General features: G+C 42.1%; 1 protein-coding gene and 1 long non-coding RNA gene across 2 annotated transcripts in view; one reads left to right on the forward strand and one right to left on the reverse strand.

Annotated features, from left to right (window-relative positions):
- Positions 1-243: 243 nt before the first annotated feature.
- On the reverse strand, positions 244-6449 carry LOC125264268. The gene is made up of 2 exons (XR_007184047.1): positions 3755-6449; positions 244-596 (listed from the first exon to the last, which is right to left on the reverse strand). It is a non-coding gene; the product is annotated as an uncharacterized LOC125264268 (long non-coding RNA).
- The window catches only part of wnt9a (wingless-type MMTV integration site family, member 9A), a 171758-nt gene continuing 153599 nt past the window's right edge, over positions 1419-19577 (forward strand). Inside the window, exon 1 of the mRNA XM_048183481.1 lies at positions 1419-1817. Coding sequence (XP_048039438.1) covers positions 1726-1817 — 92 coding nt within the window. The 5' untranslated portion in view covers positions 1419-1725. The remainder of the gene's footprint in view (positions 1818-19577) is intronic.

The following is a 19577-nucleotide window of genomic DNA, read 5'->3' on the forward strand; positions in this document are numbered from 1 at the left end:
ATAGAGTTAGAGACTCCAAATTTGCTATGTTGAAATTTCAGACTATCCTTTATCAGTGTGCCAAATTTCATAACTTTCCCAAAAGCGGTTCTATGGACTGCCATAGACTCCCAGAGTGGAAGAATAATAATAAGAAGAATGCCAACAATTAAAATAGGTGCCTACGCACCTTGGCCCCTAATTTATGTTGACTTTAAGGGACCCAGGCTGAAATGAATTATGGAATCTTGTCTTTGCAATTTAGTTTTTAAATCCAGTTCTTTAATTTGTGAGGTTGAATGCCCTATCATCTGGTGTCAACAAAGCAGACGTCATTGCCTCGTGGTTGCTTGGGTAGATCCTCAATAATGCCATTACACCCTTGTTCTTTACCTGTGTCATGATCCAGCAGAACAGAACATGCTTAGCAAACAGAAACTTGGCAAAAGATTCCAGTAGCCCACCTGTTGTTGCTACTGTGATCCTTGTGATTGAAAAGGTCCATATTGTTGCAGCATTCAAGGGCTGTCATGTCAAGCATGTTAAGGGCTCCTTCCAGGTGTACCCAAGAGTGAGCTGGAACCAGCCCAACAGATCCCTATCTCTCCAACCTTTCACTGCCAAAACAAAGATGTGTAAGGGGTGGATATTGATGCCAAGATTTGTGTTTCATCTCTGACTTCAGTTCTAACTGGGTTCATTAATGTTTAAGGACATTGTATTAATGACACGTCATTCTTTGTGCATCAATAATTGGTATCTACTTCAATGCAGAACAGATTAGCTCTAGATGAGCTCTTTAGGAGAGTAGTGTATGTTTCCTTCATTGCTCATCAATAAAAAGCTTTCAAACAAGAATAGACAACCTTCTCTCTTCTGCTCTTGCCAAAACAAATCTCTCATCAAGATTTATAACTCCAAATATCTTTTTTTTTTTTTTTTTTTGCTTTCTTATTAAATGTTTCATCTAGTTATTGCAAAATCTATCTAATACAAAATAATTTACCTGTAATTCCGCACTACCACTGAGCTTTTGCCAATATGTCCTCTCAGAAATTAATGAAAGAAATACTCGGTCTCTGTGGACATGCAGGTAAGCAATTACTGAGTAAGCAATAACCAAATAAAACATGAATAATGGGGAAAATATTCATATGCTGGTTGAGCATGCTTAATATCTTTCATCAGCTCTAAAGCTTTTGTCTGAAATTAAAAAGGCAGTATAGAGATTATGTAGAAGTCTATATCAGAAAACCTGTACATTTAATTCCATTTACAGTAGAAGTAACACGATTATTATTGGCAATGCCCCCCGCCCCTCTTGAAGTGGAGATTTTTACATGGTGCAGTTGCAGTTAATGCTTTTAATAATTCAGTTCAGTTCAGTTCAGTTCATGAGTTTCAATGTTTTAAAGCTATGAATGTTTCTTTTGATTTGGTGTTATAAGGGGGCTTGCATATTGCTTCCCTCTTAAGATAATTTTGTCTTTTCTGTGTTAATTGACTGGACAATGTTTTAAATTTGTAATAAAAGGTTTTTGAAATTCAAATTCAATTCAATTCTCTCTCTCTCTCTCTCTCTCTCTCTCTCTCTCTCTCTCTCTCTCTCTCTCTCCTGTTCTAAGTAAATGGGAGGGGCGCAGAAATCCTCGGAGTGTAGGCTATAAGAAGTGCCGTTCTCATAAGCAAGGATTTTACACAGCAACTTAGGACGAACGAAATGAGCTGCCCCAGAGCCGCTACAAAATGCTGGATGGACACCTTTTCCTGGGATGGTTATCATTTGCCATTATAGTGCATCTGATCAGCTTGCCTGGACCGAGCACAGCTTACTTCGGGTAGGCAGATGAACTCTTCCTCAAGTTTTAAATGTTTTTCAAGCTTCAAGTTTTTTAATGAATAGGCTAAAGTTAGATGTGGAATGATGAATCAAAGATCATAAACAAAAAACAATCAGCAATCTAGGGGAAAAGTTATGTAAAGTTCGCTCTATGACCTGTGGAGTTGCGATTTAGTGTTGTAATGTTCTCATTATAACAACGTAATGTTTGCGTGAACTCTCCAGTTAATAACTATAAATTCATTAAAGATATCGCCCCTATTTACAAATGTATTAAATACTGTATATCAGGACATTTATCAATTTCTTAATTTAGTGACGGGCAGGTACAAGTCGGTCAGGTTTGTCTTTTTTCATAGATGCTTGTAGAGGAATGAAACTAGACACGAGCAGCTCTCAACAGCTGTTAACAATAAAGCTACGAGGATCTCTAACCTGGTGGCCAAAACGTCTGTTCAGATCGCAGATAATATTTCTTCATCCAGCATAAACACTGGTTTTGGCACCCATTTTACTCGCTCACTAAGTTTAATAAGCGCAAGTTCAAGAATGTGTGTTGAATTTACAGTTTCCCCAGTTCCCCCTATAAACATTCCCCTAGCATAATTTTAATTGAGGTAATTGTAATACAGCGGGAACGCCTTTGGAATGTATTCCTCTATGACGCGTTCATTTCTGCTTATTGATATTCTTCCATTACGCGCCTTTCAGCGGTCACACCAGAACTTCATGTTTCGAGAAACATATGTTTAACTTTTAGCTATCGTCTTTGAACCATTGTCACTTGCGTAAACAAGTTTTAAACCAGGTTTGGAGGGTAAAAGTAACGACGTTGACTGATAAGAAACTCTTAAACGGACACAAAATATGTGTTAGCCTATAATTATAATTATAATTATGGTTTAAATGAGTTGTTACATGGAATCCAAAATTCTTGGACATGGTCCACGGACAGGTGGGCATTTGATATTGTCCTGGTGTTCTAACCCAGTGTGGCAGGATCTGATGTACAAGGAAGAACATTTTTCACATTCAACAACTGTTGAAAAGTTTATGACACTGTAACATTATTTCTCTTGGCTCCATGGCGAACAGTGATGGAAGATTCAATGTAAAAAGGTGTGCTAAGGAGAGGATATTGTTAGGGCAAATCAAGGGCCAGGGCGGGAGTGGCTCCCTCAGGGCCCATTGAACATTATGAAGCAGTAAACCGGTTTGTTGGGCGGCAGTGGTTGTAGATTGGGTCTAAGCCTATTCTGCCCCCTCTTAGGAAGTCAATAAATTTAATAAATGCTGGCCTGTGTTAGCATGGGTGGGATAGTACTTCATATAAAGATTTATAGTCTCCATTATTTGATCTGAAAGATTGTTATCAATTGCAATTAGCCTCTTAAAAATATATTTTCCCCTTGTTTTTTGGCACATTACATGGAAAAAGATGCACTACAATGTCTGATAATAAGCAGATATGCAGTGTCAAGAGGCTTCATCTAATAAATGCCTTGATATTTTTAACATTCAATTTGTCATGTTTATGTGAGGCTAACTAGCCATTGTTTAAAAGTATTCAAACTTTGCCGGTTTCAGCACTTTGTGTACTTTGACGGAAATCACTTGTACTTCCATGTTATCGGGTCATGAAAACAAAGTATAGGAAACTCATTAGTGATGTATTTCACTATGGCATTATGGGTGTTCTTTCTTATCTCACACAATGAGTGTTAATTTTTGAATGGTGATATGGGTGTAATTTTCCAGATAGCTAAGACTTTTTTCTGAGCTCTACAGTCAGTGAAAGGGGGGTGTACTCTCCAAGACATCGACACAAACCACACTTATGTCTTTTCAACCTTGCCATTTGTGCCAGAGCCAGCATGAAATCATTATATTTTGACATGTTGTCACACTTGTTTCTACTAAAGTGTAAATAAATACCTTCCATGAAGCACATGCCGCATCTTCTGGGCTCTGATTTACTCAAATAGAGGGTCATTGTTGCATACCCAATTTCCCCAGTGCAGTGTAGCATATGTGAAATCTAAACACAGTCTCTGTTTGACCTCGGTCTACGTCTCTGAGGGTTGGGTGGGATTCCTTGCCTAGTTGAGCCGCTGCTGAAATTGTCATCCTGGCCACAAGAATGCAAAGACTTAGTTTTTACCACCCGTCCCATCTAGCCTGTTGCGGCAGGTGCCCAATGTTTGTTTCAGCTGTATCTCGTTTAATAGCAATCCCAGGGAGACCAGGTTTAGATGGTTGGGGACAAAGTGTGGTGGTGCACCATTGAATGTTCCTGGGAAATAAGGTAATAGCCTACAGGGCTGCACACTTTTTGTCTAGGTTTAGAGCTCACCTCAGACAGCCTGAAGGAAGAAATGGGAAGAGGTTATATGCTGGGAAACATGGGGAAAATAAGCCCTGAATATCCATGGAATGAAATTCTTTTGTGCCTGGCTTTGACAAGTTTATGCAGATCTCCCATGGAAGCCAGACTGGGGTCACATGTGGGGAACTGCTGTCCTAAAAGTAAACCTGAATTGAAATGAGGGAAGATATTTATGACTTTTGTGTGAGATGCTGGTTATTCCCAACTAAATTATGATTAGAATATAAAAAGATGTAAATCACAATGTAGAAAGTGTCTACAATTTCTAAATAATGTTCTAAATACATTTGTATTTATTATGATGGATGTATTGTTTTTTGGTTTTTTTTTGTTTTTTTTTTTGTCATTTAAAAGGAAGACTGGTGAAATATATTTACACTCATTAGCAAGAAACTATTCAATTGAATATATTTATAAATTAATCAGGTTACAGTTTCAGACACTTTTCTAGCTTATGATGGTTTAGTAGTCCCTTTAACCACAGCTGCACTTTTGTTACTTACTGTACATGTTCCAAAACACTGTGTTGAAGATGTTGGCTGCAACAACATTCATGTGTATGTGCATTATAACCCTGTAATGAGGGCTCAACTAGTTCTGGATCTGGTGAAGTTCCATCCTCCAGAACCCAGCCAGAACAAGGTCAGAATAGTCCCAAGGTTTCTACAGTATTTCTACAGGAAATTCTGTGCTTCTAGCACTCAGCATCTGCCCTCTTGCATTTCTAGATATGCAATTAAATCTGTGCATCAACCATCATGTAATTCATCTGTCATTTATTCTGATTTAGTTTAACTAATTAATGGGACATGTTTTGTCAGAACCTGTGATAGGTCCTGTTATAGGTGGGGCAGTACTTGCAGTGCCTGATGTTTCCACCAGGGGGTGCAGTCACTACTGTAAAAGTGTACAGCTCTCCAGTCATCATCTGCTCCTTTATGAAACCTTAGGACAGTGGGAAATGAGTGGCAAAACAGATATGAGCACAGAGAGCTGTGTGATGAGGATACAGGGAGAAGGCAAACAGAGCAGCAATTTTATTCAAAAGTAGTTGTGGTCAGTTTGATCTATTTGCAATGACATTTTTTGGCCACAGCTCATAGGAAAGCCCCTGTACAGAAGCATTTTGCTGCATAAGAATTCAGATTTAATCTCTTGACTAGACTTGTGCTTGGGAATGTTGATGAGAGCTGCTGCCTGAGCTGCGGTGGATCGCCTTTCAGTGCCAGAGAATAGCAATGTCTGCAACTGAAGATCCTCACATGTGACCACTTCCTTCAGAGGCTGTATACACACCCACAGACAATTTACTGAATCAAACTTAAAATGCCATTGTTAACATTTCACTTAACAGGCACATAATGTTTTTTTTTTTTTTTTCTAAAGGCACAACTCCACAAAAATGGGTATCATTACTAGACAGATTAACAGTGTAACTTTTGTACTACAAACACACTTAAGATTATGAACATTTCTTTGGCTTTCATGACATTTCAAGTAACCACTTGAAAAACATAAATCCATTTCTCTAAATTTCTACTTTTTTTTTTTTTTTTTTTACCTCAATGGCTTTCTCGACAAGCTTTAAGAATGGCTTCTTCGCAGGAGTCATCCCAACCCTGCCTTGATTATATGGTGTTATTGCTCTGGGGAATGTCTTTAAATGTGTTTGGCACACTTGCATCCAAACGGCTCAATATTCTGGCAGAATGGCTCCAACCACAGCTTGGAGGTCTGCCTCAATTTTTTAAGAGAGGGCTGGTCCGTTCCTACCATAACCCAATCAGCTGTGTGTTTTGTAGATATGTAGGCTGTTGTTGGAAATGTAGTGATGGGCATCGCAGACAGAAGCACAGCCAGGCAAAACCGGAAAGCCAATATGGAATCTGAATAGCTTTTGGTGGTCATGGATTGATGAAATGACGTTAATTAGTGGCACTACCATGTCATGTGTTTTCCGTCTCCCACCACAGACTGTTTTCCTGCACAGAGGGCTTTGGGTGGACTGTGGGCCAAAATGATCAATGACTACAGCCAAGATTAGACGACTAAAAAAACCCATAAAATGCATGCACATTTATTGCATGAACTGGGTGTTGCTCTCAAAATCGTAGGCAAGTCAAACCCAGAATGTACACTGCCCTCCAAAAGTTTGGAAACACCCCTGGCAAAGTGTGGTTTTGGACGACATCAGCATAAATGTTTATCATTTTTTGGTGCAAATACATTAAAGTGACTTGGCATTATCATTGAAGACCAGCAATAATAATTTTCATTTTGATTACATAATAATGGCAATATATACATGTCAAAGTCAGACATGCCCCTTTTGCAAGCTGTGATGCCTGGTTACTGGTTTAAACTTGGCCCAGGTTTGTAAAAGATTTTTGGGTCAGCACACCTTAATAGCTTCAACAACTGATTGTCAATTAAGTTTAGAATACAATGAACCAATTAGAACCCAGTTTAGGTCAGATAGCTGCTAATGGTGGATATTTTGATGAATCGAAAATTTAAGTTTTTTTCTATGTATAAACTGTTTATGTTTATAAAACTGTTTATAAAATATGTTTTCGTGGTTTGTGTTTTCCCTTATCAGTGCAAAATTATCACAAATTAAAAAGGATTCATGCCAATATTGTCCAAAACCCCACTTTTCTAGGGCGTTTCCAAACTTTTGGAGGGCGGTGTACCTTAATGGATTTAATGCTTTTGCTGTTTCATTGTGCTTGCATCAAACTAGGAGATTTTTTTTTTTTTTTTTTAAGTTGCATTGCTTTTTCATTTAGTCCATTAGACTAAATGGACACACTGCTTGATGTACAGGGAGTGCAGAATTATTAGGCAAGTTGATTTTCTGATCATATTTTTTTCCCAAGCACATTTTACCAATTCCAATCCACATCAATCTTAATAACTACTATTAATATTGTTTTTAATCATTTATAAGTGATATATAATTGTTCATGAAGGCTGGAAATGAAAAATGCCTTATATTCAGGTGTGCAGAATTATTAGGCAAGTTTTCTTTTACAGGCAAACTGAGCCAAAAAAGAGATTTAACTCAGACTGAAAAGTCAAAAATTATTAAATACTCATGAGAAGGACGCAATACTAATGCAATACTAGAAATTGCAAAGTTAAAGCATGACCAAGGGACAGCAAAATGCTCATTGGGTCAGAGGGGTCAGACAAAAACAGGTGGAAAAGAAAAGACACATGTTAACTGCAAAATAATTAAGAATTAAGGTGAAGAATTAAGTGTTAGATTCTGGAAGATAAATTCTTCAAACAGTGGTACAAGAGGATGTGGTGCTGGTCCTTCAGGAGTCACTCTCAAGCTGTCGGTTTATAAGGCCTATAAAAACCCAGTCTTCATGTATTTTATAACACTTCAGCTTGTGATTCTTATCAAGTGCGGGTCATTTTTTAGGATTCTTTAGCTAACCTAAGTCTCTGAGATCCTGAGACCTTGCACTTCTGGAGACTCCAGGTAGGCTGCAGTTCTGGAAAATGGTGGCGCTGGAGACTAAAGGGTTCCTGATGGTTTCACACATAATTCTTAATTATTTTGCAGTTAACGTGTCTTTTCTTTTCCACCTGTTTTTGTCTGACCCCGCTGACCCAATGAGCATTTTGCTGTCCCTTGGTCATGCTTTAACTTTGCAATTTCTAGTATTGCATTAGTATTGCGTCCTTCTCATGAGTATTTAATAATTTTTGACTTTTCAGTCTGAGTTAAATCTCTTTTTTGGCTCATTTTGCCTGTAAAAGAAAACTTGCCTAATAATTCTGCACACCTGAATATAAGGCATTTTTCATTTCCAGCCTTCATGAACAATTATATATCACTTATAAATGATTAAAAACAATATTAATAGTAGTTATTAAGATTGATGTGGATTGGAATTGGTAAAATGTGCTTGGGAAAAAAATATGTTCAGAAAATCAACTTGCCTAATAATTCTGCACTCCCTGTATAACATGAAAAAACAAAAACTGATACAACAACAGATCCTACACTTTTTATTATCTATTATCAGTCACACAGCAAGAAGTCAGGTTAGATGCATTACTATAAAAAGGACTTGTCTTTTACTTTGTAAATTAAGGTTTATTGATGGCAGATGAATTGATTGTCTCAATAGTTGTTTTTGGTTATGCTAGGTTAAGCGCATGATTACACTCAGTCTTCAGACTTTAAGACTGAACTAGGGAACATACTGATATGATTTGATAAATAAATGATTTGAACATGATGTAGTGACTGACTAAATGTTAACCAGTGGTCCAAAAAGTTGCTAGATTTTTCACTAGTCACTTTTTGAAAGAAAAAAAAAGTTGCTTAAGCAGTGTGCAAAGTTGTTACTGGCAACACTAATGTGTGTGCCCCTTTGTTTCACCTGCTCCCCTGTGTGTGGTTTCTCCTTCACCCTCGTAAAAGAGAAAAGGATATTATCCATCCAGTATACCATAATTGAACTGACTATCCTGCCTTTATCCTTTCTGCATTTGTGTCAATAAATACCTGGGTCCACACTTTAGTTCACTAACATCTTTATCTCCAAGCCTGGTATATTCCTGGCAAGATGTTTTGGCTAATTAGGGCCCAAGCACCAAAGGTGCCAGAACCCTATGTATTTTTACTGATTTTCTTCTTAAAATTATCAGGGGCCAACCACCGAAGGTGCGTAGTCACTTATTGTATCCTTTAGTGTTCTTATTATTCTTCCACTTCTGAAGCGTATGGCGGCCCTTAGAACCATATGATAAAAAGTTGTGAAATTTGGCACAAAGATAGAGGACAGTGAACATTAACCGCAGCATATTTGGACTCTCTACCTCAATCCCTCTAGCACCACCAACTGTCCAAATTTGCACTCACATTGATGTTATCTTTAAAACTGTAAGGACTAGAAACAATCCAAAATTACTTAGAAAAAAGCCATTAGCATTCAATTATTAAATCACTAGTTTTAATGAAACTAGTGTTGAGTGATTCAGTGAGTCATACTGAGAACAGTAATACCAATTATGCCACATTTGGTCAAAATTGCTGTCTGCCATTTAGAATTTCTTTGAAAACCTACTTTTTAAAAGTCCTCCAAGGAAGATGAAGATGATGATTATAACAACAATACAAGACTTATTAAATGACTGAGGATATAATAATCCAACAAACAAAACAGTGTGTAGCACAAACAGCATGTACTCTAGCATAAATAATACCAGACAAAGAGTGAATCAAAATTAAGGGCTTAAATACACAAATGGTGATGAACAATTACAAACAGATGTGCTCATTAAATGAATGACCACGACAGCAGATAGAGTGGCGGGAAACAAAGGAAAAAAGGAACACATGTGACTGAAAATAACAAACTAAACATCCATGATAATGAAATAGAACATAAACGTGGGGGAAAAAAAAAAAAAAAAAAAAAAACTGAATCGGCCATGAAAAATCATGATTGGTGCATCACTGGACTTGTAGTAAAAAAAAAAAAAATTATATAAATTCATTATAGTTTCATAAAGTTGAAAAAAATAAAATAAAATAAAAAATAAAAAAATCTCCAAAACACATATAGATCATTATATTTTTTATATATATCTTTATGATATGGAAAACATGTTTGTCAAGTTACATGACTTGTATGTATTGCTGTCCAATTGAAGGAAAGAGACAATATTATTTGTTTATTTTAATATAGTACATAGAATAATACTTCCATAAAGAGACACTTAAAGATTTTATTTGAAAAGAGATAGGGACATTGTATAACTGTATTGTCTACACGAGCCATTTGACCTTGGACCCCGATGATCACCAATATTTAAATTATAGTTCCCTTTCAGTCGGTCACGTTCGTGGTTCACGTGGTGGTTCATATTTTCTTATGAGAATATGCCCACGTCGGCGCGTTGTTTGTCTCGCCTTTCTCGTAAGGGCTTGAGCGTTCAGCGCGCCGTGCGCTGCGCGTTGTCTGGCGCTCTAGATGCACGGTCGAGACTCGAGCACCTTTAATGAGGTGGAGTCCCCTCACTTATTCCCCGATCTAGTTTATTTTTCTGAATCAGAAAAATACTACTTTGGTTAATAAGCCTGGGTGACCAGAGGATCACAGTGGGGCAATACCCGCCGAGTCATTCTCCGTGGGCCCCCCACTCCTCTAGTGCATCGCAAACATGCTGTGACTATGTCTGTGGGTGGTTCATGTTTAGTACAACATGGCCACGTCGGCGCCCAGTGCGCTGTGTGTCGTCCAGTTGGACGGCCACGTTCACTGTCCAGCATGGCTGGTAGCTTCTGCTTGGATTGCTGGTCCTTCTCATGATGGACCTAGCGTCTTAGTCTGGGCTCCAGCAGAGGATCAGATGTCGACTGCTACATTGGAGAGAGTATTGTTGGGCTCTGAACATGAAGATGATGCTGAGTGTCCCACACTTGTGATGTGCTCATGCTGAATCCGATTCAGACTTGACAACCATGCTTTCCCGGGCCCCTGGGGGCGTTGTGCGTTGCGTACTCGCCTTGCCCCGCCCCTGTCTTAGCCCGGACGTGCATGGAAAAACTTGGCAGTTTGTAGCCTCTTTGGTATCAAATATGGTACGCCAAAGGGGCCATAATCTGCATTACAAGTTTTTTTCTCTCTCACTACCCTTTAGGGTGGGGTGGCAGTGCTACGGGCACACCACCTCTGCCCTGCATGGGTCTTGGCCCCTGGCAAGTCTGTGGTACGCCAAAGCACTCATTGCATGTGGGTAGTTCTGAGTCAGGGTTGAGCTACGCATGACCCAGGTCATAGCGCAGGCCCCTGGCCAGACAATGTCCACTGTGGTGGTCCGGAAACACCCCTGGCTAGTCTTGCTGGGATGTGTCGTTGTCAAAGTACACTTTCTCGACGCACTCATCTCACAAGCTGGCCTAAAACCCAGCCCGCTCCCCCCGCAGCCAACCCAGTTGGTTAGCAGGAGCCGTTCCTGGGGATATGGCAACCTGAAGCTGAAGTAAACAGTTCTTTCCCCGGAGGAGGGCCGGGTGGAGAATTCTGGTCTGTTCCGTGCCGTCCGAGTCGGGTCCCCGTACTCTGCCTCGCTGCCCCACCCCCGGTGCGTCTGTGGTGCCTTTGGTCCCGCTGGCTCGGTGTCTGGAAGCGTGGATAGCGCTCCCCAGCCCGTCCAGCTGGCTCATTCGTACCATCAGACTCGGCTATGCGATTCAGTTCGCCCGGCGTCCCCCGGTTTTCAGGGGTGTCCACTACACTCAGGTGTCACTGGACAATGCACCTGTTCTCCGGGCGGAGATTGCTGTCCTCCTGGCGAAGGATGCAATCGAGCTGGTCCCTCCAGCCGATATGAAGTCGGGGTTTTACAGCCCCTACTTCATTGTACCAAAAAGGGCGGTGGGCTACGGCCAATCCTGGATCTGCGCGTCCTGAGCCGGTACCTTCACAAGTTGCCGCTCAAGATGCTCACGCAGAAGCGCATTTTCGAATGCGTCTGTCCCCAGGATTGGTTTGCAGCGATCGACCTGAAGGACGCGTACTTTCATGTCTCGATTCTGCTTCGCCTCAGACCCTTCCTACGGTTTGCGTTCGAGGGTCGAGCATATCAGTACAAAGTCCTACCCTTCAGGCTGGCCCTGTCACACAGCGTCTTCACGAAGGTTGTGGAGGCGGCCATTGTTCCCCTCAAGGAACAAGGCGTTCGTATTCTCAACTATCTCGACGACTGGTTGATCCTGGCCAGCTCGCGAGAGCAGTTGTGTGAACACAGGGACATGGTTCTAGCTCACCTCAGCCGGTTGGGTCTTCGGGTCAACTGGGACAAGAGCAAACTCACCCCCGGGCAGAGGATCTCTTATCTCGGTCTCGAGCTAGACTCGGTCGTCCGGACTGCGCGCCTCACCGAGGAGCGCGTCCAGTCGGTGTTGACCTGCCTGAGTACGCTCAAGCGCAGGACAGCGGCCCCACTGAAACTTTTTCAGAGGCTCCTGAGTCATATGGCATCAGCAGCCGCGGTCACGCCGCTCAGATTGCTCCATATGAGGCCGCTTCAACACTGGCTCCGCGGCCGGGTCCCGAGATGGGCGTGGCAGCGCGGTACGCTCCGTGTCCCCGTGACACTGAGCTGTCGTCGCACCCTCATCCGGTCACACCTCAACAGGTGTCCAGGCACGCTGTGGTCTCCACAGATGCCTCTGCCACCGGATGGGGGGCCACGTACAACGGGCATGCAGTGTCGGGTCTGTGGACGGGGCCTCAACTGCATTGGCATATCAATTGCCTGGAGTTGCTAGCAGTACGTCTTGCACTGGGCCGCTTCAAGAAGCTGCTGTCAGACAAGCACGTACTGGTCCGCTCGGACAGCACTGCGGCCATTGCGTACATCAACCATCAAGGTGGTCTACGCTCCCGTCGCATGTCGCAACTCGCCCGCCATCTCGTTATGTAGTCAGAAGCATCTGAGGTCGCTTCATGCCATTCATGTCCCAGGTGTGCTCAACCGTGCAGCCGACGAGCTGTCACGGCAGCCTCCACTTGCGGGCGAGTGGTGGCTCCATCCCCAGGTGGTCCAGCTGATCTGGCAGCACTTCGGCGAGGCCCAGGTAGACCTGTTTGCCTCCCCAGAAACTGCCTACTGCCAGTGGTTCTATTCCCTGACCGGCGGCACGCTCGGCACGGATGCCCTGGCACACAGCTGGCCCCCGGGTCTGCGCAAATATGCGTTTCCCCAGTGAGCCTTCTCGCACAGCTCCTGTGCAAGGTCAGGGAGGACGAGGAGCAGGTCTTGTTAGTGGCTCCGTATTGGCCCACTCGGACCTGGTTTTCGGACCTGATGCTCCTCACGACAGCCCCTCCTTGGCCGATTCCTCTGAGGAAGGACCTCCTGACTCAGAGACGGGGCACCCTATGGCACCTGCGTCCCGACCTGTGGAACCTCCACGTGTGGTCCCTGGATGGGATGCGGAGGTTCTGAGTGATCTCCCGCAAGTGGTCGTAGACACCATCACTTCCGCTAGAGCTCCTTCCACGAGGAGCCTCTATGCGCTGAAGTGGAACCTGTTCGTTGAATGGTGCTCCTCTCGCTGAGAGGACCCCCGATCATGCTCGGTCAGATCTTTGCTTTCCTTCCTGCAAGAGGGCTTGGAGCGAAGGCTGTCTCCCTCCACCCTCAAGGTGTATGTCGCCGCTATCGCTGCACATCACCATGCAGTTGAGGGTAAGTCCCTGGGGAAACACGATCTGATCGTCAGGTTCCTGAGGGGGGCGAGGAGACTGAACCCTTCTTGCCCTTCCTCCATACCCTCTTGGGATCTGACCCTGGTTCTTACATCTCTCCGGGGTCATCCCTTCGAGCCTCTGCAGTCAGTCGAGTTAAAAGTACTGTCTCTCTAGACCGTCCTCCTGGTTGCACTGGCTTCGCTTAAAAGGGTAGGGGATCTGCACGCATTTTCGGTCGACGAATCGTGCCTAGAATTCGGGCCCGGTGACTCTCAGGTCATCCTGAGACCCCGGCCTGGATATGTGCCCAAGGTTCCTACCACTCCCTTCTGAGATCAGGTAGTGAACCTGCAAGCACTGCCCTCGGAGGAGGCAGACCCAGCCCTAGCTTTGCTCTGTCCCGTCCGCGCTCTGCGTGTGTACGTGGACAGAACGCGAAGCTTCAGGACCTCAGATCAGCTCTTCGTCTGTTACGGAGGCCAGCAGAAGGGAAAGGCTGTCTCCAAGCAGAGGATGGCCCACTGGATAGTGGATGCCATCGCCTTGGCGTACGATTCCCAAGGCGTGCCTTGTCCGCTTGGGTTGAGAGCCCACTCCACCAGAGGAGTGGCCTCTTCCTGGGCGTTGGCTCATGGCGCCTCGCTGACAGATATCTGTAGAGCTGCGGGCTGAGCGACACCTAACACGTTCGCTAGATTCTATAGCCTACGTGTAGAGCCGGTATCTTCCCGTGTACTCGCTTCCACTAGCCGGTAGACGCGTTGAACCCGCTCTAAGTGTCGGCTTGCAATGCCATTCCCGCCCCCTGGGCCGGATACGTGCATCTATTGACTCCAGTCGTGTTCCCCACTTGGCGAACCCTGTCGAGTTCCTCCGCCTCCCCCTTCGGCTCGGACATTGCGGAGTGTCTGATGCCAGGCCAACATCCGTCCCTGACGTTGTCTGTTGGCTGGGTTCCATATGTCGTGACTCCTCTACGTGAGCGGTCCCATATGTGTAATTGTCCACGGTTTAAAACTCCTTACGGCGAGTCCGTGTCTTTCCCTTAGCAGAGCCAGCTCTGCTGTCACCTGTCAGATGAGTCTCCCCCTACCCAGGTGGAGCCATCCCAGGGACTCCATATGCGTACTGCCCCCGGGCCAGTCCATATGTGTATTCTCCACGTAAACTCCTCCCCCATTGGGTAGGTAGTGGCCTCCGCAGCGTCCCCTACGGGTTCGCTTCCCCAGTGTAGTCTAGTTTACTTAGTGGGTATGTCAGAACAGCAGTAGACTCGCTCACCCCCTTCACCATCCCAATTGGTGCGACGGGTGGCTAGAGCTTGCACTGGGCACTGAAAGGGGTTTCGTAACTGTGGCGCTTTATCTGGGATCCCAATTCGTCGGTCACTACTGACGTACGTCGAACGTGACCGACTGAAAGGGAACGTCTCGGTTACGTATGTAACCCTCGTTCCCTGAAGGAGGGAACGGAGACGTACGTCCCGTCGCCACAGTTTCTGTACCCTCGCTGTTGTGCGGACACCAGTTGTCTCCTCAGCGAAAAACAGAGTGCGATTGCATCTGCTTCCTATTTATATACACCTGTCGGAGGCGGTGCGCATTATGCAAATATCGCACGCCAATTCCATTGGCTTGTTTTAGTTCACTCGAAGCTGATAGGGCTCTCTAGCGATATCCCAATTCGTCGGTCACTACTGACGTACGTCTCCATTCCCTCCTTCAGGGAACGAGGGTTACATACTTAACCGAGACGTTTTGGTAACAAAAAAATAAGGTACTACTGGTTGTAAAGTACTAAAGTAACTGGTTCCTTTATAGGCATCAGTTGTGAAAAGGGTAGGAAAAGATAAATATAAATAAAAAAATATAAATAACTAACTAATATAGCTTAAGATTAATAGCTTGCATTTTAAGATTAATTGGTTCTGTAAAAGGCATTTTGGTCTTAAGTTCCTATAGGCACCACACTGTAAAAAAATGACCGTGATTTTAACAGTAAAAGACTGTAAAAATGCTGCGGTGAAAAACTGTCAAATGGTTTACAGAAAGTTTCCGTACTATATACGGTGAATAACTGTAATAGATCTAACGGTACATTTAATGTAATTTTATGGTAAAATACCGTTGAAAATAACAATTCATTGTAAAATTTACAGTGAAAAACCGTAAATTGACATTCCCACAATTCCCTGCATGACACTTCACATTTGATATATTTTCATTGAAATAACTCTGTTTCTTCTTAGTTTTTCTCATTTTTTTCTAATCAGTTATGTACATTAGGGTTTTGTTACATCTAATGTTGTTAAATTAATGTTATTGCATTTTTAAAATTTCATGCATGTTACCATGATGGTGTTTAGTGTGTGTGTGAATGACACTGTGTGCACCTTCTATATGTTAGTGTTGTCCTTCTCAGCTTGTGGAAAAGCTGCTTGTGATGAACTTTGATTCATCATGTGATTCTTATCACCACTGTGTTTGGTGACTGTCAGTGTATTATAAAGGTACAAAACAGATATTAGTACTTCATTAGGTTGGTAAATTAACATTAAAAATTAACATTAACAGTTAATGAAATATGTTATTTTACCGTAAATTTAACAGATTTTTTTACGTTGCTACTGTATTTTTTACGGTAAAGTTCTGGCAACCACAGCTGCCAGTTTTTTACTGTAAATTTTACTGGGATTTTTTTTTACAGTGCAGTTGCAGTACTTCTAGATGTAGTACAAGGTCCACTTAGACTTTACGAGAGTCTCTAATATGTAGGAAAAGCTATATAATTTATGTCAGCAGCAAATATAAATAACTCTAACTTATTTATCTGGTATTTTAAGATTAATTGGTTTTGTAAAAAGCGTTTTGGTCTTCTATTTTAAATGAAGATCGATGTATCAGTGTATCCGTAGTATCAGTGTCATGGATGCTGTGTCATTATATTGTCATGAATCTTACAATAAAAACCATAAATGCTACGTTACTGACCCCCACAGTCAAAGCATGTTAGGATTCCCATCTTCTCAAGTCCATTTTTATGCCTTTTATGGTCTGGACAAACACATCATTAAGGTCTATGTTTGCATGCTTTTAGAAAAGGCTTTTAGTGGAAGCCCAAATTAGAGAGTGGAGCAGCTCTCGTACCTGTCACTGGGTGCTGGTGTTCTCAGTGCCATGGTGTGAGGTCGATAGGAAGAGTCATGTGGAGTTCTGTGGTGCACCCATGCTGTGCCAGTCACACAGTCGCCATCGCTGAGCAGCTGACCTGTGTCGAGCTCCGTGATTAAACCTCTTACTAATGCTAACCACACGCACACTACTGTATGCACCAACTTTGTGTGTGTCCTACTCTGCTACCCCTACATTTATAGTTAAATTATTTTCTAAGATATTGTGGCTTGATAATATTATTTCTCATAGTCACCAGTGAGATTACTTGTGGAGACTGTTGCTGAAGTCTGAACTGCTTCTCAGGTTAATCTCAAGAAAAAACAACCTTAGTAAATACATTTGTGCATTTTACAACCTTATAGATCACAACAATGTGAAAAACTATGCCTAAATTTGCAGAATTACTGTATTTTCCTGAATATAAATGTCAGTGTATTCAATTTGATTCAATTAATTTCTCATCAAATTCTTCCAAGACCAAGTCATCTCAGAAATGGTATCCACATTAATTATATTACTAGTACTTGCCAAAGGAAAGAATCACTATTACCATTGCTCAAACTTAGGTCCGTCCATTCTTCAAACCACTTTGTCCTCTAAAGCATCATAAGACCTATCCCAACATATTGGGCCACATATGGACATTTCTAATAGACTAGAATATCATTTAAACACGGGGGGTGGGCTCTTTTGACTGCAGAGGATAAGTAACTACCAGAAAAGCACTGCTTTAAAACACTAGAACACTTTAGCAACTATACAGCAATAGTCTAGCAACAATTCACAACACCACAACATCATGGCAATCATGGATGTGCATTTTCTTCAGAAAATGTAAAAATCCAATTAGTCTTTTACATATCAGAAATTGATTTGTGAAGTTTTAGAGAAAGATCAATGACAAAGTTGATAATTAAACATAACTGAAAAATCCTCTGTGAAATGTGCTTGGTATTGTCCATTAACTTTCCTTTGAATATTACACCTGGTTACAGCTGTAGTAGACTGGCAACTCTGTTAATGATTTTAAGTACATTCTCATGTGACCTTGCCAAACAAAATATTAGTGCCGAGTGAATAATCATCTCATCCTCATCCATCTGGCCCCACAAGCACATGGAAAACATGTGCTTTTCTTTGCGAAATGTTTCAAACAATCTCAAATGTCTATCCGTGTCCAATTTATTTTTAGCCATCCTGTGTTTGTACATATCTGCAGTTTCCCTGTAGGTTTTGGTGTGTTCTAACGTGACTAGAACAGACAAATTTACAACATTATATTTCTCATCCTCTCAGCCATTGTGGCAGTTGACTAGTGTTGGTAATCCAGAGAACAAGACTTATTAGGTATAGCCCACAGCGACTCTAAAGGTCATCCTGTGTGTGTTACTTAACTGTTTCCATCATTTCCAGTCATCTTCTTGTTATTTGGTAGCATTTTGTTCATATGAGGAAGACTTTGATGGTGAATTCATAGATAAATTTAGGGATGCAAAACTATGTTGATGTAGATGTGTCATCATATAGAACAGCTGCTGTATTTTGACTGGCATTTTCAAGTATAAAAAAAGAAGAAGATATTCTTGGGACTTGGAATGGCTACAATACTTTTTTTGTCAATTTTTAAAGAATTTTAGAGAAAAATGTATGTAAAATTAATGAGTGATTTAGCACCAGGTCTTAGTCAGGTGTTTTCTCAGACATCTAATTGATAAAACCATTACACTAATGTGTACATTAATTTACTATTACTATTACACTAATTTACTATTAAGTAAATGTTGTCTTATAGTAAGCAGTTCTGTTTACCGCTCTTCTAACATTGTACACAAAACCTGTATACTAGCTCTCCTTGACAGCTGTCACCAATTCAAAAATTCATAAACAAATAAACCCATCCAGCAAGTCTTTACGGTATATCCACCTGTCAAACACTAATCAGCAGTAATCACTAACCTGTCACGCTAACCGCACCTCACAGGTAAACATTAGCTTTAGCATGATTATTATGAAGGGAGTCATTAGGATTTTTTTGGCTGCCACACGTGGGGGTGAGCACTGCAGCCTGAAATTCATCTAACTCTCTGAAAGACATGTTCTTCTACCCCTGAAATAGGAGGAGGTTTTCTTTCTCAAGTGCTTCTTGGGCCCCCTCTACCCCTAGAGGAGGTGTTCTGACTACAAAATCAGATCAGACAGGGTCAGGGTTAGAGGCCACAGGTTAATTTTGCTGACACTGTGCAGATATTGAGCTTTTAAGATTTGCTTACTATCCTTTCGATATCTGTAACATTCATTGTGATGTGTGAAATGTCATTGAAGCATCTTGAATCACTCTGAACAATAATCATGAATAATCATCATGGACTAATGTTAAATCTATCTTGCAGACCCATCTGTTGAGATTTGGCTAAGATTGCCATGTTTTTGTCCAGAGAATTGAAGTGCATTTCAAGCCAAGACAGAAACATGAAGGACTCCTCAAAGGTTTTTGTTTGGCTTGTGCGAGTAACTCATACTTTTCTTCACATCTGTCTTTGTTTTGGGTTACTGTGGTAGACAGCTGAGGGGGAGGGGAGGGGGGTGTCTGAGAAAAGGCTTTGTTTGGGGTCAACAGCTGGGGGGAATGATTGGCATGCATTTGAAGTAATTGGGGACCCTGACTTGCCAGCCGGGAGACCACACAACCAGCAAGCCTAAACATGTTGAAAGCAAGTTCACTTAAGGGGTGGTCACACTACACTTTTCGTTCCATTGACTTCCATTCATACGCGTCCAAATGTGGGAGACAGAAAATGCAGGGAAAGCGAAGAAGCGAAGAAGTTCCACACTTTGCTGCATTCCAAAGTTCAAGTTTGGTGAACTCTGACCTAGGAATTTGTATCACATGAAGACTTGTGACCAGTAGAAGATTGATATGACACAGCATAACTATTTAGCTGAAATAAAAGAATGCAAACTTTAAATCTACA

Source organism: Megalobrama amblycephala, linkage group LG3 (assembly GCF_018812025.1).
Source record: "Megalobrama amblycephala isolate DHTTF-2021 linkage group LG3, ASM1881202v1, whole genome shotgun sequence".
Classification (NCBI taxonomy): Eukaryota; Metazoa; Chordata; class Actinopteri; order Cypriniformes; family Xenocyprididae; genus Megalobrama; species Megalobrama amblycephala.